Source organism: Leopardus geoffroyi, chromosome A1, assembly GCF_018350155.1.
Source record: "Leopardus geoffroyi isolate Oge1 chromosome A1, O.geoffroyi_Oge1_pat1.0, whole genome shotgun sequence".
Classification (NCBI taxonomy): domain Eukaryota; kingdom Metazoa; phylum Chordata; class Mammalia; order Carnivora; family Felidae; genus Leopardus; species Leopardus geoffroyi.
Window position 1 is genome coordinate 48,410,344 of NC_059326.1, and position 22,373 is coordinate 48,432,716.

General features: G+C 39.1%; 1 protein-coding gene and 1 long non-coding RNA gene across 12 annotated transcripts in view; one reads left to right on the forward strand and one right to left on the reverse strand.

Moving 5' to 3' along the window:
• The window catches only part of KLF12 (Kruppel like factor 12), a 444,745-nt gene that overhangs the window by 115,131 nt on the left and 307,241 nt on the right, over nt 1-22,373 (reverse strand). For all 11 annotated transcript variants that reach the window (XM_045478946.1, XM_045478937.1, XM_045478928.1 and 8 more), the window contains one exon: nt 10,832-10,967. In XM_045478946.1, coding sequence (XP_045334902.1) covers nt 10,832-10,967 — 136 coding nt within the window. The remainder of the gene's footprint in view (nt 1-10,831; nt 10,968-22,373) is intronic.
• LOC123598611 lies at nt 5,270-8,161 on the forward strand. The gene is made up of 2 exons (XR_006712725.1): nt 5,270-5,873; nt 7,911-8,161. It is a non-coding gene; the product is annotated as an uncharacterized LOC123598611 (long non-coding RNA).

Consider the following 22,373-nt stretch of genomic DNA (forward strand, 5'->3'; position numbering starts at 1 on the left):
AAAAGATCCAAACTTCTATCTAGAAGTAGTATTTGACTCAGTCTAATATTAAAAATCACATTGATAAAATGATCATTTTAGCTAAGAATGTATGATTACATTTAAATTAAGTCACAGCTTCCGTTTTTATATATTTAGGTTTGCCTTTCTGTAAGTAGAAATAAAATAACATTAATCATGTATCAGGTAATTTTTAGACTACACTTTGATGGAATTAACTTTAGTTTATGATTTAAAGTTTGGAATTCTTTCCTGCACACTAATAATTTTTCAGATAGTCAGAAATATTCTCAAAATTTGCTGGCATTTTTACAATACTAACTGCACATGGTTTGAGGTTTAATTTTTTTTAATGTTTTATTTATTCTTGACAGAGAGAGAGAGCATAAGCGAGGGAGGGGCAGAGAGAGAGGGAGACACAGAATCTGAAGCAGGCTCCAGGATCTGAGCTGTTAGCACAGAGCCCAACGCGGGGCTCGAACTCACAGACCGCGAGATCATGACCTGGGCCGAAGTAGGACGCTCAACCGATTGAGCCACCCAGGCGCCCCAGAGGTTTCATTTTTAAGATAAGTTATGATGCATATTACATTTCAGCTGGCTGGTGATCCTCAGCGATGCAATTGTGTAAGTGGATGGCAAAATATCACAGTCAAACGTCAACCTGATAAGATTCACTCTTATCCAAGCTATCTTTTTCTATCTGTATTAGATTTTCCTATATAGCAGCAGGTTCTCCATGAAAATGTAGCCTTCAATTTTTTATTTTCATTTGATGCATGTAAGTAAATGTATTCAAGGAGATTCAAGTGTGTGGGAAAGTGCTATAAAGTAAAGGAAAATTATGGTACAATGGCTATAACTCATAAAGAGTAATAAGAAGAGAGAGTGTCTAGAGCATTTGACTGAAAATAGAAAGATTATATCCTGGTGAATTGAGTTAATTTCAAATATATTACAGTATGGTTTTCTATCATGTGTACTCTCTCGGACTACATTAATAAATGAAAGAGTGATGAATAGTTCTGGGAACTTGTAGCGAAACTTATTAATATTTCAACATTATCACTGAGTATCTATGTCAACACACATCAAAAATGCATGAGAAATGACTACCTACACTCACAAGTTACACCCATTAGGAATATATATGAGAAATATAAATGGTGTACATAAATTTGCAATGTGAGTATAGGTAGAATGTATAGCAAAAAAAAAAAAAAGCTACATAAAGATCTCACATGGAGAAGTATGTCAAGCAATTAAAAGCAAATTAACACTTGCAATCAGTTTGGAGTATACAGTATGACCACATAAAATACCAACATATTTCAAATTATCAATCATCTTAGAAATTACTAATACTAAAAAAAAAAAATTAAACATAAAAGTAGCAAAACTATGTAGCCACTCTCAAATAAAAGTGGCTCATCAATTCTATCCATGATGTAACTTTGGAATCCCCTACTTAAAAAATAAAAACCAAAAGTTTGGTTTTAAAAGGCCTGATTTCTAATTTTAAATTGATCACCAAGAAGTAGTAAATTCATATTAAAATGAGTCATGGCAGTTTAAAAAAATAAATCAATACACAGTTAACCCAATCATTTCCAAGTGGTTAGGAAAGCAAACCAGTGTATATCTATAGCATACAGAAGATGTTCAATTCAGTTGGGGGGGAGGTCAAACTGATGATTTAGCATTAGACATGAAGGCGAAAATGCCTACCACAGAAATGAGAGATATAAATCACTCTCAAAACAGCAACACCAGGGTAGTGGCTTTCACATATGATACCTTATTTTATTTTACTTTTTTAATGATCAAAAAGATTCATGCACAAAAAGTTTTGACGATAAGCTCGTACTTAGAAAAATAGTTACATCATTTTTAGAGAAAAAGTACTTACTGGCTACTAGAAGGTACAGTAATAATATATTTTTAAAGACCTTATAGGATAATAGAAATTTTTGAATGATCAGGGGCTACAAAACTAGATTTCAAGAACCCAGGCCAAAAAGAAATAAACAAATGTTTGAAAGGGAAAATTTGTTTTGCACTTTTCGTTTGCTTTTTGATTCTTGTTTTGGTTAAATTAGTGCAGATTCCCTTAGGAATAGAGAATTTTTGTCATAGCCCAGAGGAAAAGTATGAGTGGATAAAAAGGTTCAGTTCTGCCCCCTGCCCCGTAGGGATGGAATGCTGGAATAAATAGTATCTATGGAGTTCAGTTTCTTCTGCAAGATCAAGGAATTCTAAGCAATGTTCTCTAGTTGGTCAGCTAGTTTGTTTGCCTATTTACTCATTCCAGAACATTCCTGTCTTTAGATTTTCTGCACCTGTTATTCTCTCGAACGCTCTTCCTTTAGATCTCCTTGTGATGATGTGACCTCATACCTCTTCAGGTCTCTTCCTAAAACACAGTCTCATTAGACAGTTCTTCCCAGAACATCTTAATGTAATAGTGACCAATTTCTTCCACCTCCACACAGCCTAACATCCATATCCTGCTTCCTCTACTTTACATGTATCTCTATTTATCTCTCTGTCTATATATATATCTATATACCTTCAAGAGTCTGTGTCTAACCACGGAAACTGTGGACATCTAGGCAGCACTAGTCATATCCACACACCCACAAGAATGCAAACGGCAGCCTTTGGGATGTATAGTGCTCACCCTGCACCATCATGTGCAGCGTCCTTGAGACTGGTATTTGCAAAACACAAAGTTGATCATGCTGTTCCCACTGAAAGCCTATCCACCTCTCCCGATTATCTACAGAATAAATTCATCCTTCCTGATCAGGTCCCTACTGCCTTCCCAAGCAACCTCATCTCCATTTCCCTGCTACATTCACCCATGCAGCAGTCATTATGAACTTGTGCACCCCTACCGCCCATCAGTGCTCTTACGTATTCCAGACTGAGTTATGCGTACCCCTCTGCTCTCTCACTGCAGCCCTTCGTATGCTTTCATCTTACCGTGCTTTACTTCACCTCGTATTATTCTGACTCTGAGCTCCCTGTGCTGAGGCACTTTGCATCACTCATCCTGTATCCTCAGCATGTAACACGGGGTCGAATAAGTCAATTAACTACTCAACAAATGAACACATCACTTTACTTGGTAATCCATAAAACAATTCAAATATCAAATTATTGAACAAATTTGAGCACATTTTTCTTTTTTTTTTTTTTTTTTTTTAAATTTTTTTTCAACGTTTATTTATTTTTTGGACAGAGAGAGACAGAGCATGAATGGCGGAGGGGCAGAGAGAGAGGGAGACACAGAATCAGAAACAGGCTCCAGGCTCTGAGCCATCAGCTCAGGGCCTGACGCGGGGCTCGAACTCACGGACCGCGAGATCGTGACCTGGCTGAAGTCGGACGCTTAACCGACTGCGCCACCCAGGCGCCCCTACATTTTTCTTTTTTAAAATTTTTTTTTTAATGTTTATTTTATTTTTGACAGAGAGACAGAGACAGAGCATGAGTGGGGGAGGGGCAGAGCGAGAGGGAGACACAGAATCCAAAGCAGGATCCAGGTCTGAGCTGTCAGCACAGAGCCCAACGCGGGGCTGGAAATCACAGACCGTGAGATCATGACCTGAGCCAAAGTCGGATATTCAACCTACTGAGCCACCTAGGCGCCCCATTGAGCACATTTTTCTTAATTTTAAGAGGGAGCAACAGTGTCCCACTGAAGCAGATATAAGGGATTATGTGTGGATACACCGTCTCCATCTTGGTATTAAACACCCAGAAACTGAGTTAATTGTTTTTTAGGGTTGGGAGACTGAAGGGCTGATTCAGGCTAAGCATACACTTTAGGTTTATCTGTGTTCATTTACTGAAAGTCAGTAGCTTTTTCTGAGCTCCTTCAAAAGAAGAACAACCCGAAAGCGTTGATCTCCCCTGGTGAGAGAATGAATGCCTCTCGGATTCACCGGTCAGTAGCCATGATGGTCACTATCAGAGATCTCGACTTCTACCTAATGATGTGAATCATAGCTGTTTCTTTGGTAGGACACAAGTGGGGATCTGAAGGTGTCCTAAACGTGTTAGGCTTACTAAATAAAAATATAGCTTCTTTTAATGAGACAAGAATCTAGGAAAGATCTGAGAAGTCCTTTGACATGTTGAGCTCTTTGGCTTTTTCTCTGGGCACAATCAGCTCAGTTGGTTTCATTCTCATCAGCAGATAGAAGAGAGACATGATCCAAATACTCTCAAATCTTTCAGTCAAGGGGTGCAAAACAAGATGACACAGTATCATTTTAAGCCGTGGACAAACTTCCCTTTTATAGATTGACAAAAAGCCAATTCTACAAGGAATGTTCATTTTTGAGGTTTGGGAATATCAGCCCGTATGTTTATATTAAAACACACTTGAAAACCATGTTTCTCCTGACAATAATTTCTTTAAATAAAATAGTATCAGTGAAGTTTGTATGAAAAACACTAATATCTTTGTATTTTATTTTCTTACACTTCAATATAATGTATGTGATTTATAGAAATGGGATAGCTTTAAAAAAAAAAACAACTCTGAGAAGGCACTTGATAGACTTATTTCCCTCTATCAGATTATATTTAAAGTAACAATGAGTTTAAAGATAAAACATTTGAAATTATTTCATAAATGTTGGATACGTGGGATTCGAGGTTCAAAAAACTGCTAATTTTAGATAGTTGGCGGTTTAGAGATATTAAAACCACAGCATAAAGACAGAAGCTGCCTTCATAAAGGAATATGGGTTTACAGAAAGACACATTTGGATTTGAACTTGAGCTCTGCAAATGACCAGCAAATTACGCTGGTAGGACCAGCGTATGGCATTTTCATAGTTCTGCCAAAAAGTAGGGTGTCAGTTACAATTCCTTTGTTTTCACTTTCTTCCTCATCTCTTGCACTGTTCTCTACTATAATTTAAAAGACATTAACAAAATCATACAGGAAGAGAAGAGAAACAAGAGGAGGTATTCAAACAGTTCAGGATGAGAAAAATGAAAACAAAAACACAAACAAAAACCACTCAAGATTTCTGACCCTTTTTTATCATTAAATGCACTTTTCTAAATGAAGAACCATGATGTTTGAACTAGCAGCAAAGTTTGAAATAAGAATAGGGTATCTAACTTGCTACCATATCAGTTCTTTCAAAGAACACTTAGGTGAAAATGTGCTAAAGATAACACTCTTCATTTCCAGAAATTCAAGCAATTTTTAAGAAGGTACCTTCACATGAGCAATACTCATGTGAACAACACTCATGTGAACAACACAAGGGTTAGGGAGGCTGACACCCTTTGTGGTAAAGAATCCACGTGTAACTTTTGACTCTCCCCAAACTTAACTACTAATAATCTACTGCTGACTGAAAGTTTTATCAATAACAGAACCAGTCAATTAACACCTATTTTGCATATGTATTACATACTAAATCCTTACAATGAAGTAAGCTAGAGAAAAGAAAACATTAAGAAATTCATAAGGAAGAGAAAATACATTTACAGGATTCTACTCTATATATCAAAAAAAAAATCTGTGTATAAGTGAATTCGTACAATTCAAACTCATGTTGTTCAAGGGTCAACTGCAATAAAAACGGGGAGGAAGACAGTGAAGTGTTTTAATTAGCTTAAATGTACTTGACAATGAACCATTTAAAAAGAATATCCTTTTATCAAGTGCCAACATCAGAGATGCTAGCCAAACCAAAAAGTTACTAATGCTATTAATTTTGTTGCTTTTCTTCCCTCTGAGAATCATAATGAAGATCAGTGAGGGTAGACTACTCAGATATGGTAGGAGTTCAACAGTCACGTGCATGCACCAATTCTCAAAGGACTGACACTGAGAAACACAGGTACGTCTCCTTAAAATCGTCATCTGCTTCCCTCACCCCCCACCCTACCCTTTCTCAATCACTGTTACTGAGTTACTATACAGGTTTCCGCCACTATCAGAAAGTAGAACATTCTCCTATGAAACCTTTGGTAAGCCAAAATGGTGTAGAGCGAAGAATGACCAGTAAATTTTACGGAAAAGTTTTTGAGCATTCCCAGACCCCCAAAATAACCTCTCTTAGGCCTTTGTGATGCCTTAGGGCATGTCTTGCTAACAAAGGCACACAATTAATGGAGATAAAGCACAGCTGTTCACAGACACAGCTCAAAGCTCTGAAAGCTTGGTGCTGAGATGCTGAGTGTGGTTCCCAGGGAGGGAGCCTGGTGGAGCTGCTCTCGCTGCTGAAGAGTACTGGGGGAAAAAAAAAAAACCAGCAACAATACTGAACACCATTTTTGCTTTTCACCGGTTTTTTGTAAAGATGAAAATCCTCTTTGGATTCCTTTCAGTTAGCAAAAACAGGTGCTAACATAGGTCTTTCATAAAAGCAAAGTAGCATAATGGGAACTTTTGAAAGCAGGGGATGCCTGTATCTAGATCCGTATTCTTCTAGTTTAAGCTCTGTTCCTGGTTATGCTGAAATTTCTCTCAGGAGATGTTCTAATTCATTTACACTTTAGTCTGAACAAAGTTGATTATCCTACTCCCAGTAACAAATGAGGGGTATGAATGTTTGGAATTAGAGAAAAAGAAAAAAAGGGGGTACAGAAATTAGAGGGTCTGGGTAACACAGCCAAACTGTACCTATTTAAAAATATCATTGTTTTGCCTGGGGTTAGAGTTAATTACAATAATTTGCTCTAATCATGCGCCTGTACTTCTCTTTTTCCAAACACTTATTTCATAATTACGTTTGTCAAGTTGTTAAGGGTAACAACCCTATTTTACCATCCGAGGAAAAAAACAGACCAAAACAAAACAGATGTTCTATGAATTGCTGGAAGTTAGTTTTGTCACAATTACTGAACACATGGTTTCTGACTTGGACAGTATCTCCACAATTAAAATGAGAAAAGGGCAGAGCCTGCCTGTGGGCGTCTCTGTGGCTTTTACCAATGTATCTGAATTTGCTGATCCTAAGCTGATAAATGGCAATCAAATGAACCAATGAAGGTGGTAGAAATGATAAGTTCAAGCGCAGTTCTCGAACTATACACACTGAAGTAACCTCAGCTTCCGCTCTAATCCCAAGCAATGCTTTTTTATCTACAGACAGGAATATCTGAATATTTAGAGAGGAGGATGCAATTCTGGCTAACAACTGCATTTCAAAGCAAAGGAAACCTTTCTTAAACTGAAGATTTAAAAGTTCATTTTACAAGCCAGTAAAATGCAGAATACCAGACATTAGGAAAACATTTATTAGTATATTAAGGTTTATGCTGTTGTAGATATACAACGTCAATAAAGTAAGGCACCATATTGAAAACTCAAACTATGATGATTATGGCATGAGGCAAGACTATGAACCTGAATGGGAAGGGAGAGAAAGAGGAGCATCTGTTGGAGGTATTTACCCTGTGGGTTACCATCTTGTAAGGACTGCTCAAGGACAAGGCAGTTTCATCCATTTCTAGTGTCAATCTTCCCTAATATCCTCCTTTCTCATCCTTTGCCTTCTCTTTCTTGATTGACAAGAAATTCACTGGCACCACTGCATTGGTGGCCAATGAATTAAGAGGCCAGCCTTTGAATCCTCTTAAATCATGACTCCTTTTGCCTTTGATTGGAAAGTCAAATGTGTACTGGTTGCCCAAGAATTTATAATATGCAATCTCTAATAAACATAAATCTTTCATTTTGTTGTCTTTCTACCTGTAGACATGCTTCTCAATATGACTCTCCCAACAAAGTTTTGCAAGCACAGGAAATAGGTCAACTGGTGTCTTCTGGAATCCTCTCATCTCACATATGCCAAACTGATGTTTTAGACTTTTATTATTTAACATGTTATTTTATTGATCATAGTACACTGAAATCTTTGCTTGTTTGACAGCTTTTGAGTTAATAACTGATAGCTTCTGAGAAGGCATCAAGATCCAAAGGCAAAACAGAAAGAGAGAAAACAGAAAATAAACGACAGCAACATGCATTAAAGAATCAAGGAGAAACTAAGAGAGGAGCAGAAAGACGTGCTTATGACTGTACACATTGAAAGTGAACTTTAGGTAAACCTAAGTACAGATTTTTAAAAAGTGTCTAACAAGGATTATATATTTATTTGTCCCAGAATAAAACTGTTCTCAGTATATTACTGTAAGTTTTGAAATACACCCGTATTTAAGAGGTCTCTACAGAGCACATTCTGTGCTTCCTCTAACACTTTCTTTGTACTTCCTGGTGTTTACACACACATACTCCGTCTTGAACGATGGTTAATTAACTATTGATGGGTCCTGGCATTCTAGGGCTTCCCAGGTGACGGCTCCGTATTCTTTACTAATCGTTTAATGAAAACACTTACATGAATAATGAATCTGGCATTTCCCTAGATACACACGCAACTTTTGTAATAGTAATAAAGGCAGGCATATGCAGTTAAACAAGATACTGTGGCTTGAAAATGTTTTCACAAATCAAGTCAGAGAGGTTATGCTGAAAATGAAGCTCCAGGTTTTGAAGCTGCTGTTAAATTTTCACATTAAAATATGCTATATGTTATAAGCTCATAATATTAAAAGAAACAGTTATACTTGACAAGTTAATACCGTTATTTGTTAAGTCCTTAATAAAGTAAGCACAATTGAGATCTTCATAATCATAGTTCCGAACTTCAAAGTTTGAATTAAAAGCAACATACCCACATCTATAAACACACGTACACACAAACGACACAATGTCTCATAATGACGCAGGAAAACGATATGATTAAAATGTCTACGAAACCTACTATTCACCTTAGAATTGAAATTTGTCATTATTTAGTCCAATTTTAGACATGGATCTTAAGACTTAGATTACACAAACCAGGCCTGATCACTGATTTAGTGGTGACTAAGCATGCCACCATTTTAAACAGGATTTCATCAACCCCTTTGATTCAATACCAATCTTGGCTCAAATGAACATTTGCTTTGGAGAAACTAAGTGACTACAACCAGTTATTTGAACACATGAGTGAAAAAAAGTTTTTTTATAGGGGTTGAAATGCAAGAATATCATTGGAAACAAACATTACAAGTACTCTTAGAAAAAGATCCATTTTTGGAGTCAGAAGTCCAAAACTTTGCCTTGTTACTATTTATCAGATGACTCTGTAGGGGTCATTTAACTTCTCGGATCCTGAGTGCCTTCATTTGTACAATTAGAATAACAGTATTTGCAACATTTTAATTTCCTAGTTGTCGTATACTACACACTATTACTATTACCATCGATAATTATATTCCTAATTCCATAATTAACTGAACAGCCTTCTATGTGCCAAAACTTTATGGCTCGATTTTTATATAACTTATATAACTTTTATATAACTTTATATATATTTTTATATCACATCCTCACAATGGTCCTATAAGGTAAGTGCTCTGAATTTTTATACAGATGAAGAAACATCTCAGAGTGGTTAAATAACTTGCCAAAAGCCACACAACTATTAAGAGCTTAAATATAAATTTGAATTCAGATCTTTGACTCCAAATTTCATTTTAGATCCACTATAACCTGTTTCCCCTAATATACCATATATATTTGTGTGTATGCAAACATATGTAATATAAACATATAATATGTATTACCTATAGAACACAGAAACATATTATTCATTTTATATATACACGTTTTCAATTCTAAAATGCCATACTAGTGTGTGTGTGTGTGTGTGTGTGTGTGTGTGTGTGTGTGTGTGTGTTAAAGATTACAAAGACTAAGGCATGGAGCAGGGTCAGTACTTAGTCAATATTTGGGAAAAGGAATTAAAATATGGGAAGCGACTAAGATCATTTTGAGTGAACTGTTAATCATGTATCAGCAATAACAGAGGCTATTTAAATCCCATTCTTATGTAAGATTATGTTTTTAAAATTATTCTATAGAAAAAAATATACAAAGACTGGTCATAGGTTCAATTCTAGATACAGAATTACCAATGATGGAAAAGCAACTATCTTCCATAAGCAAGGGAAGAAACCTAACTTTATGGTCTAGATAAACGAAGAGAGACAAGATCTCTTTAGGAGCGCCTGGGTGGCTCAGTCGGTTAAGCATCCAACTCTTGATTTTGGCTCCGGTCATGATCTCACAGTTCATGGGATCGAGCCCCCCCATCGGGCTCTATGCTGACAGCACGGAGCCTGCTTGGTGACAGCACGGAGCCTGCTTGGGATTTTCTCTCCACCCCGCCCCACCCCCGCTCCTCCCCAACTCAAGTGTGTGCACGCCTGTGCTCTCTCTCACTCTCTCTCAAAATAAATAAATACAATTTTTTTAAAAAATGGAGACAAGATCTCTTTAAAAATTACATAGGATTCTGAATTTTCAAAGCAATGAAACATCATCTTCCATATTTAAAATTTCAAAAAAGCTATTCTGTACTTTCCTATCAAAACAAGATACATAATACTTGCCATATTTTATTTCTCTTGACTGTTGTGTGTGAATAGTAACAATGATGATGATAACTGACATTCAAAAAGAACAATATATTTTTTTCCAGAGTTAAGGAGAAGAGGTTAGAGATATTAGGAAAGATGCACAGAAGTCTCATTTGTAATACAAGCACACATTTTCAGCTATGTAAAATACTCCATGCTTTCCCCTAATCTGCTCCCGAAGAATGTCAGGCCGGATGCAAGGGTGCTGACACGTGTGCCCATTCAGAGCTAGAATGACAAGCCCTGGGACCAGAGATGCTGCTGCTTCCATTACCCACTGAATACCGTGGTGATTCTTAGTTCATCCTGAGAATGTGGTACTTACTCTTGTACTGCTCTGGCTATGGAAAGGGCCGTAGATCCAGTCTCATTAACGCTATCTAAGGTCACATTTGGCAGGTCATCATCGTCACTGTCACTTTTACTTTGTCTGGGAGATAGGCCTCGGGGGTCCATTTGTGCTGGGAAAAAAAGGCATATATAATGAATTAAAATTAGCGTGCAGAAAGATAACCTTGTCCTGGACCAACATCAAGCACGGCATGTCTCGTCTGTGCCTATCGCGCACATGGAACTCTCTAGAAATCCCAGGAATTAGTGAAAGTGGTGCATTTAATGGACTGAGCGCTCACTGACTTTTCCCTTGTTCACTTGATTTACAAAACCTCAATCAGCTCTCAACAGTTTCAGGGGATGACTACAGAACAGAAACTATAAAATCCACAATACTATTAACTCCTGAGTGGTCAGAAGCTGATTAGGTAGCTCATCAGTTACTGTGCAACCCCCTGGCTCTTCCTTCTTGCTTCTGCTGCCAGAGTTCAGGCCATTTCACTGCTCTTTAGCACATTCCCTGGAAGGTGGGGAGCACAGATTTTACCTGCCTATATAGCTCTCTTAATAAACCTAAAGAAGAGCACGGTTTACAAGACTAAAAGTTGTAGGTATTTCTCATACTTCAGTGAATACTGTCTCACAGTTCATTACTGCTCTAAGTGGAGATCTGAGTGCCCCAAAATGACAGAAGTAGCAGCATTTTAAGTGTATGTTTTATGTGCCAGAAAGTGTTCGTCTCCACACTGATTTCATTTTTCAGAAAGGCATTTCCAGATAGGATTCTCCTCCCACCGTGAACTTGCCAGCAAAGCAAGAAATAGCCCTGTGTTCTGTGACCCCTGCTGACCGGGACCATCAGATCCTTTCAAATGAGAGGATTACCATCAGCATTTAGTATGTGAATGCATATTTTTAAAAGTTAGATTTCATTTCCACTTCCTCCTCTCTATGAACAGCCTTAGCATCCACCACTGTCTAGGATTTCCATCAGCCCTCACCTCAAGCACAAAATAAGCACACCTTCTAAATTAAAAGTATTGGACTAGCTACACAACTGCATTATTAAAATACATGACTTCAGCCCCAGCCAGCTGCAGCCAGACTTCTGCTCTTCAAACCTGCCTGCAAGAGATTTCTAAAACCACCACTGCTCGCAAAGAAAAACAAAATGAACTTCACATCATGGTTACAATGACATCTTTTTACAATTTCTTTTTTTCTTAAATCATTTTTTTTTTTTTTGTATTGTAAATTGTACGTTAGGTAGAACCACTGGGAAATGTTGATATTTCACCATTTTTTACCCACAAAAAGACCATTTCTTATGAGTCTACTTAATACTTACAATATGAATAGAAAAACCTAGAGAGTTTCAACATAATTCTAACTAAACCTGGCTAGGAAGGAACTTACATCTGTTAAATCCATTACCCTAGTGTATGTGACATACATTCTGCCTGTAAATATAAACACACCAGAATATATTCTGAACAAAGGAAGGGCTTGGTAAATGTTTGTCGAAAGAGAAAATAATCAATTCAAACAATCTAAAGCAGTGGTCCTCAATCAAGGACAAAACTGCCCCCCACTCCCCCTAAGAGACATTTGACAATGTGTGGCTTGTCACATTCTGATTTGTCACGACTTAAGGGGAAGGGGACCTAGTGGGCAAAAGTCAAGGATGGTGCTAGATACGCTACAATACACAGGTCAGTCCCCCATGACAGAGAATTATCCAGTCGAAAATGCCAACAGCATGCAAATTGAGAAACTCTGATCCAGAGATTTAAGAGTTTGGGTGCCTGGGTGACTCAGTCCGTTACGCGTCCGACTCTTGGTTTCGGCTCAGGTCATCACGGTTGCTGGGATCGAGCCCCGAGCCCTGTGTTGGGCTCTGTGCTGACAGTGTGGAGACTGCCTGGGATTCTCTCTCCCTCTCTTTCTGTCCCTCCCAGTCCCCCCTCCTCTCTAAGTCAAAATAAATAAACAAACATTTACAAAAAAACTTTGGATGTATAAAAGTGTCACATCTTATGACTTCTGGTTGTATAACTACATTGTAATTTCAAAGCCACTATCCAATGAAGTACACTATATGTTGGATTATGCATATTTCCTAGTCCTGTCCTCAAATTAATCAAGTCACAGTCATGTGACTCAGCACTCACAACTTCTCCAAATGCAGTACTCAGTTTCTCAAATGCCAGGAGTCATGCAGTGACACTCATCAAGAGTTATTGTTTTCTTTGTATGATACACAGTCGGACAAAAACACTGTTTATTTTCCATCTGATCTCTAAAGAAGATTCCCTAAATGAAGGATGTTGGGGAAACTCTTCAGGGAGGAAAGTAACCAGTTCCACAAGCATCTGACAACAGAGAGCCACCTAAGCATTCAGTCACTCCGAAGGCACTGAAAGCACCGAATCATTTAAGATTTATTTTGACTGAAGGCAGCAGAAACTGACTCAGGCCAACCTATATTAAACAGAATGCACTGGAAAGCCATTGAGCAGCTCACAGAATGGAAGGTAAGGAGGTAAAGATGAACAGCTATCACTCAAGCAGCACAGCACACAGGAATGATATAGGCATTTAACAGGAATTCATAGACAGCGTCTTTTTGGGCAGCCCTAGAGTAGAATGATTCATTTGACAGTCATTCATGACTACGCAAATTGAGCCAAGAAAATGAGTATCAGATCTATCTAGGCTTCCAAATCACATATTGTGTGGTGTTACATATGCCTGTAAATGTCAGCAACTTAACATTTAAAGTTGTTGAAACATCATCTTGCCTGTGCCAAGATACCAAATTAACAAACAGCTAAAGAACAGAGAATATCCTGGTGGTCCCATTTTGCCCAAGAGAACTAGAGCCTCCGTGGAGAAGTAATACAACTCAGGGAAGACACGGGCAGTTCACCAATAAGCTCTCTGGCTCTGACAGCCTAACTGTAATAATGATTCCAGACAACTGGTGTGAGAGTTGATCATCTCAATTATGTTATGTTTATAACTTAATGAAAGTTTAAAATATGTTAAACATGGTATCTCTTTTGATGTACTTTTCAGGAACATCATAATTGAGGATTTCTTTCCAATATTTTCAATAAATATTATGAAATACATCTGCTACCATCATGCTGGGAAACTCTTTTTTACCCATACCTTCAGCCAAGCTGAGGAAGTAATTAGAAAGGCTTTTTAAAATCTGCATTGCTGATTAGGTCAGATGATTAGCTTATCTACATACTTGCATAATTCTACTCTATTTTTATTAAACGTGGGATAGGAACATCTACCCTAGTTCACCTCTAATTAGTCTTCCAGTTCCTCAGCTCATTTCAGAAGCACAGATTCTCTGAGGCACCCATTCAGAGAAAACGGAAAAGTTACCTGGGCACCAGAACTACAAACCCATCTACTCCTCTAAGTAAGAGAGCAGCAAATCAACTATAAACATCTGAAAATGATTTACATTTGAGATTTTGTTCCTTTTCAGTGATAAAGGGATCATATAGCTTTGGGTATCCCAGCTCATTGTTGATGGTGGCGTCATTGCTGAGTTGGAGGTGCTGTGGAATAGGGTGTGAGTTTCATACCATGTGACAAATCCCTAAGAAGGGAACCTCAGAACCCTAACACCTGTAGTTGAACATATTCACTCTAATTTTCTAATATGCATGTACAATAAACTATTCCTGTAAAGATCCTCCCAATAAATCATGTCTCCATATATCCATGCCCTTGTGTGGCTGCTTCCCATAATGACTCCAGACTTGGCTATATGACTTGACATGGCCAAAGGAATATTAGCAAACACGACACAAAGCAAAAGCTTGTAAAGCACTTGCATATTGGGTTTCCCCTGGATCTGTTACTGTTTTTAGAACCTAGCCACCATGTGAAGGAACCCAAGAAAGCCTAAAATACACGCTGTTCAGCTGGAAGCCAACACCACCTGAGGTAAGTGACTCATTTTAGAATGACTGGTGACTTTCCAGCCACCAGATGATTGTAGCCAACTTTCCAGCCACCAGATGATTGTAGCCATGAGTGACCCCGGTAAAACTAGCCTGAGAACCGCCTGGCTAAACCCATCCCCAATTTTTGACTCACAGGATGGTAAGCAAATAAAATAGTGGCTGTATCAATTTAGCAGATTTGGGGGTGCTCTGTTATATGTCAATACAAAATCAATGCACTCTCCCAGATTATTCCAGAGGTTTCCGGGCAATGATGTGGAATGATGTATAACTACGATTACAGTGAGCCCATCACACTCCTCTCTAATCTCCTCCCAGGAGGCAACCCAGACTTAAGCAGCATAAATTTAAGTCAGCTATTAATAGAAGTATGGAAAATAAAAGTCACATATTCTGTATTATTTATTTCTCAATCCAAAATATTCAAAATGTATTTACAGTTACTTTGGCTTTAGAGGTATCTTTGATCCTTGACCTGCCTCAGGCAGGATTCTACTGGAAGGGTCCATCAGTTGGTATTACCATTCGGGTGAACAAAGCTTTTCTACCCCTTTTCTCAAACTCCTAGTGATAGGAGGGTCATATGGGTAGATCGTCCCAAGTAAGTGGCTAGCCAAAGCTAGTTTCGTATGTTTGCCTCTCTTCAACTCACATGGGGCACTTGAACTTTACTTCCCCTCCCAGTAACAGTAAACTGACATGGACACAGCGACACCAATGTCCATTCTCACCTCCCCCACCTCAGCTTAGGTGTGGACAAAAGATTGAATGCTCTATCTTACACAGAAATAAATTGGCCCATTCAGCTATTCTTCAAGGAAAGGAAGTTCTTCCATATGGCACCATATTAAATGCAAACAATACAACAATCTATGAACATACATTGAAACTTTAAGACTAACATGTCCTAAAAGTGACTCACAGAAGGATTTATTCAATCCCTTTCGGCTTCGCCTGCCCAGGCTGAAGGACAGGGGACACCCGCAGAGGGAAGGGCAGGAGGCAGCTGGTGAGCAGAGGCTGTGGCGCTGCCAGCCTTTCCTTCCCCCTCTCTCAGCCACTGCTAGGCTGCCTGGTGCCTGCAGAAGCCCTCGCTGTTCATCCTACCAAGGCTGAAGCATGTCCCAGTTAGAGAGACACTGGCTTCCACAAGCGCTGCTGCTTTCTGCTCAAAAGAAGGGAGTGGGAGAATGGGGAGTATTGAGGGGAGGAAAATGAACACATGGTGGTTGGGGGGGAATGTGCAGAAGGAACACTCAGAGCATTATAGGCTAAAAGAGTCCTCTTGCACCACATTCTATGCAGGAATTGCTCTAAGAAGGACAGCTGCAGTGTTTCTTTAGATAAAAACAGAGCTCTGGCTTCAGAGAACATGGGTGAGACTTCTGGCCCCATCACTGGCAGCCTTCTGATGTTGGGCGATAGATTTCCCACCCTCTTAAACTCAGTTTCCTCCTTGCCAGTGCTGATGTGCCAGTAAATGAGATGATGCATGCAAAGCACTTGTTACCCTGCCTGGAATTTGGTAGCACATTACCATTCTGCTGTTTTTTAAAAATTTTTATGTTTTTATTTATTTTTGAGAAAAAGCAAGCAGGGGAGGGGCAGAGAGAGAGGGAGACAGAGAATCCCAAGGAGGCTTGGGGCCATCAGCGTAAAGCTCTATGCGGGGCTCAAACTCACGAACCACAAGATCGTGACCTGAGCTGGGTGAACACTCAACTGACTGAGCCACCCAGGCGCCCCAGCATCATTCTGTTTTACCCTGGCCGTCAATGCAGTGCTTCTCCAACCACCCCTTATATGACACTACTGCTAAATCCCTTCCCATCTCCTGGGCTGTTCGAAGTAAGCAGTTTTCTTTTGAAATGTACCTAAACTGAAAGTGCCGTCACAGAGGCAGAGTGCATATTGGATAATATATAAAACCACTACTTCTCTTGATCCAAACATTCATTTATATATTCAGCCAACGGATATTTATTGGACACCTATGAGAAATCAAGCAGTCTTTTGGGTGCTGTGGAGACAGCAGCGAACAAGGCAGATAAAAATTCATGCTTTCACCCTGGGGGGAGACAGACAATACAAAATAAACAAGAAAAACATATGCTCAGTCAGATAATGATAAGTGCCATGGAGGAAAAATAAAGTAGGCGAGAGGGGGTGAGAGGGCTAGAGGCTGCTGAGAGGTAGGGGGACAGTTTTAGAGAGGGTGGCCCGGAAGGCCTCATGGAGAGAATGGCAGCTGAGCAAGGACCTGCAGGAGTTGAGGGGAGGCTAGCAGATAGAGACTGGAGAGGGAAGGCAGCGCGTTCCAGGCAGAGCAAGCAACAGGTGCAAGAACTCGAAGGTGGGAAAGTGTGTTATGTGCCAAAGGACCCACAAGGAGGTTTATTCCATTGCTCAAGCTGAAAAAGGGGGGAGGACAGACAGATGAAGAAATGCACAGCCCATGTCAAGATTCTGGGTTTTGCTCTGACTGGGAAGGGAAGACATTTGGTAAGAATCACCCTGGCTATTGCGCCTGGAGCACAGGGGGACATCCAACCAGGGGTACAGGCGTAAGAGTCATCCAGTGACATTAACATTCTCTGAAAACCTCACCAGCTTTTTTTCTCTTTGGCCACTTCATTCTGGCTGCACATAGAGCACTCAACGAAAACTCAGGACTTCATTACCTGAAGGCCTACGAGGTATACTTTTCCTAATATGTTTGTCCGACTGCTATCCTGACCTCATTTGCTTTCAGAATACCCACTGTTCAAATAGATGCCTGATCTTTCTAGCAGGTCAAGATATACGATGAGAGAAGAATTCATTAGTATATAAAGCTTAACTTCAAGTACGGTGAACTCCAAGACCAGAACCAGCTCTCCAGGGTCCCACGTTACTTACCGAAGTTTTGATTCAAATCACTTTCTTGTTTTCTTTACTTTTGCTATTGCTAACGAACTGGTATGCCTCTACACAGTGGCAACTGTGATTGTCTACATCACCCCAAATGAACATTTGAAAACGTAATCAATTATGTAAATTCTAGAATGTTGGCACTGTGTAGATACAGTATGCAATTTATTCATTTTTTTTTCTCAATTCCTATCTGTGCACTTGACAGAGTAACGGCTTCTGCTCCCATTATATTAAAAAAATAACCTCATAATGTTGTTATAATTCTCTAGTTGCAAGTACCACTTCTCAGTTATGATGCCACTGGACCTCTCTACAGCTTTCAAGACTGTCGATTATTGCTCTTCATTTTCACTCTCAGCCTCTTAAAATTCTTTCCTCCCTTGGTTTCATGATGGGCACATTGAAGTCCTGTAGGTCTTGTCACTGTGTTTGTAAATAAAGTTTTATTAAATCATGCTCATTTATTTGATCTCTGCCTGCTTTAGGCAACTCGATGGCCGAGTTGAGTAACCGTCACAGACACTCACATGGTACACCATAAAATACCATCTGGCTTTTCAGAGAAAGTATTTATTGACTCTATTGTACACTGATTTTCTTGAGTCAGTCAGTTCCTCCCTCCCCCCCCCCAAATCCCTCTTTCTCTCCACACCTCCCCCTCTTTCTTTTACCTTCCTCTTCATCTCCTCTTTCTGCATACATCCAAATGTTCATTTTCCTCCGGAGTTTCCACTACCTACCCTCTTCTGCCTCTCTTTATGGGCGAGCTTCTTATTAATTCCACACAATTCCACACTTCCTACAATCTCAGTGACTATCTCCGAGGAAATGAATACCAAATTCGCGTTCCCACCTCTGATCCTTCCCCTAAATTCCAGTCTTCTATTTTTGGTATCCTACTTCCACCTGATTATTCCAGTCATTTCAGACTAAGTGCTATTCTTCTTTAGAGTCTTGATTTTACCCATCATTCCCTTGGTCACGCAGGTTCAAAACTCTCATTCATTTGTACTCCTTTAAGGCAACTAATTGCTACTGCTTTTACCCCTAAATTTTTCTGGAACTGCTTCCTTCCCTTTCGTACTCCTTCCCAATGAACTTTCTCAAGGTACCGCTATATACATAAGTCTCATAGAGCATTTTTCCAGTAACTGAATGGACGCAGGGCTTTCCTCAAAAGATTCCCTATTTAAAAACCTTGAATTTTCCCACGATCTAACAAATACAGTTCAAGAGCCCTCCCCAATTACTCCACAATTCATTTTTCATTTGGAACTCTGATGAATTTTATCCTCAAGGCTCCTTCCTTAATCAGCTGTATCTGGCTATTCCCTTCCATCCACATTCAGGCAACAAAAATCTACCCTTCCTATAGAACGATGTCTTCTTCATGAGACTTCATTTCATTTTCTAAGGGTACATAATCTCTCCTTTTCAAAAAAAACACACATACTTTGTACTTACACATTTTTATGGAACCCTTGCACTTTCGATTTTGAATTATACCTCAGCATAGTATAGTTATTTTACATCCCTTATTATTCTGTCTACGCCTTGAGAGGAGAGCCATATCAATTATACTCTCTTGTACACAGTGAAATATAACATTGACTGATGATGATGATGGTAATAAATGCAGGTCCCTATTTGAAATGGTCACAGTGGTTCTCAGTTGGCAAAGATTTTGCAATGTAACGATGAAAGTGTCTAGTTCACATTTTATTTTAAAAATCACATTCTGGCTTATATTCTAATATTAACATTGTTTGGGGAAAAGTCACAATCATTAAATTTCTATTACTCGGTAAAGTCTCAGATAATTATATTTTGGGCTTGACTAGGCCAATGAATGACACAGAAATGGAAATGTTCGTAACTTTTCGTCATTTTTTACCTAAATTACATTTAACAGGCTTTTCTTTTCCTTCAGGAAAATATTTTAAATAGTTAAACATACCTATCATTTCTATAATATGAGCTACTGCTTGGAAACTTCAATGAAGAAATTTAATCATTTAAAATACAGCTTAAAAATTAACGTTTGTTGAGATTATTACAACAGTGACTAGGTTTCATTTTTCTAAAGAATCATGACTAAAACTACTTTTCATATTTGTGAAAAGAAAATGAACACAGATTTACAACTGTCTTGTGTTCACTGGAAATACGTCTTAGAGCACAAAAGGCTTTTGTGATTAAAGAGTTCATAAAATTTTCCATTAATAAGTGGGCTTTTACACTATGCTTGGTAACCTTATACAACTCTCCAGAGTCGGCTAAGAGCCTTGAACTCTAGGAGCCCTCTGAGATAATCACGACACCACCATTTCCTGTTTCTTTCCATTTTGTCAATTCATTACTACTCAAAACCCAAGCAAACCAGCTTCCATCAATTTATTCAAGTGAATCCACTTTAAGCAGGGATGATTTTAAATGCTTACTAAAAAAGTGATTTTGTGGTGAGCGTGTATGGTAGATAATGAAATCACCAAACGCGTGTTCACGTGGAATGCGGAGAGATTTTAGGCATTATACCATGGCCTTTTAATTCACTCTTCTTATTTCACTTGGTCTTTTTGCTCTATTGGTTCATAGACTGGATACAATTAAATCTTTCATGAAACAGACTGAGATCTGCTATAATAATTTTAAGTACCACTGAGTTATGGTCCTTGTCTTAGGTGCTGTGGCCTGCAGAAAACCAACAAAGTTGGCATGCACAACTACTATGGCACATTTAGAATCAGTGTTGCTGTTGCCATCCTACCTTTCAAATACTTGGCTCTCCATGCCTCATTTTAGGATATATTTAAGCCAGCTAGATTACAAATAAGTCATAATCTATAATAGTGATTTCACATGTCCTCTTAGACATGTGGAAGACCCTTAAAATTCTTGAAGATATGTTCTAAGACCATCAAAAATTCTCAAATTTGTGAATTATTTGCACATGCCACGGAACCTTTCTATGGCTTCCAAGGCTGCCCGTTATCCCCTTTCACTGTCACTTCTGGCCTCTTCTTAAGACTTTCTCTTCCCTGGGGCGCCTGGGTGGCTCAGTCGGTTAAACCTCCAACTCTTGGTTTTGGCTCAGGTCATGATCTCATGGTCGTGAGAGTGATGGTCATGAGATCCACGCTCGGCATGGAGCCTGCTTAAGATTCTCTCTCTCCCTCTCTCTCTGCCCTCCCCCTCTCTCTCTGCCCTTCACCTATGCTCTCACTCCCGACCGCACACGCTTTCTTTCCCTCAACAACAAAAAAAGACATTCTCTCTCCTTGGCTTCAGGAATGGTCACACTTGTCCTCGCACTCTGTAACACATTTCCATATAGTTTTAGACTTCTTGTGCTCATCCTCACATCAATCATTAAAAAATATATATGAGCGTTTTCTTTCTCATTTGATTGGTAATTTACACATGCCCATGCATATACTCTTCCCCACTAACAACTCACAAGAGTTGCTTTGTGGGGCACAAGCAGAGGGCACAAAGCACCACTAAGACGAGTCCCGTAGCTGGGAGGCTCACTCATGAACAGACTCCCATGTTCCCATGACTCAAACTTGTAATTTAGCAAAATATCTATACTGCATACCAGACTTCTGGGGGACACTTGAGAAATATAGAAATCTTAGATGTTTTATCTGTGAATGCTACTGTGATGTCTACTGTGTTAAAATCATGGAAGGTAAATTTGCTTTATGAGGGCAAACGTAGGTGCTGACTCTTCTCTTTCTAATTTATGGCTTTGCATTGTCCTAACCTGGGGTGAATTTGTGTTTGAAAATGACCTGTATATATCTTTGCGCCAAAAAGGAAGTATTGCTACGTATTTTCCTCTGTTTCCATCTAGGTTGAAGCATGTGCTTGTTCATGTCCTCATTTTATGCCAACTCCAAAGAGAGGAATTTGCCTTGTAAAACTGGATTGAAGGTGCTTTCCGTGTCATGTCTATGTTTGGTATGCTTTTGTAAGAAAGGATAAGTCTGTTAGTTTCCACCGATCCCTAACAAGCTTTTTTGTTTTGTTTTGTTTGATTTTAGAGACGTTATTTTGACGCTTTACTAACCATTTTTCTCCCCTTGAGATAATAAATTAGCAAGTCTCTGAGGATTTTGGTGAGATCCCTACACCAAGAAATGGATCATACTTCCTCTGGCCTCAGGTACATCCATTACATTGGGGGCTCATTTGCTCAGACCTCTTTCTGAGTCCAGAGATGCAACCCTCAGACATGGGGTAGGGAAGAAGCCCATACAGGCAGGTGATGTGGACTCCAGAAATGACTCTGGAAGAACAAGGTCAAAGCTGTAATTCTGCCTAGAGACGGGCCAGGCGACATAAATATTTTGAGAACACTATTAATATACGCTATATTGAGAGAGGACATGGAAAGTACACATTAGTCTTTTTTGCTTTTTTAACTTTAAGCTGGGTTTACAACTAACTTCTCTATGAAAGTCCATCTAGGTTCTGTGAAAAGAGAGTTTCTGAAGAAGACACAGGCTATCATGGAGGGTGAGGTCTTGGGTTTTCCAAGGCAAATGTCTGGTAGACTGGGTTATGCTTGAGGATGGTATATTTAGGTGTTAAACACAAAGTGTGACAGTGTGTTTTCTTTGAACA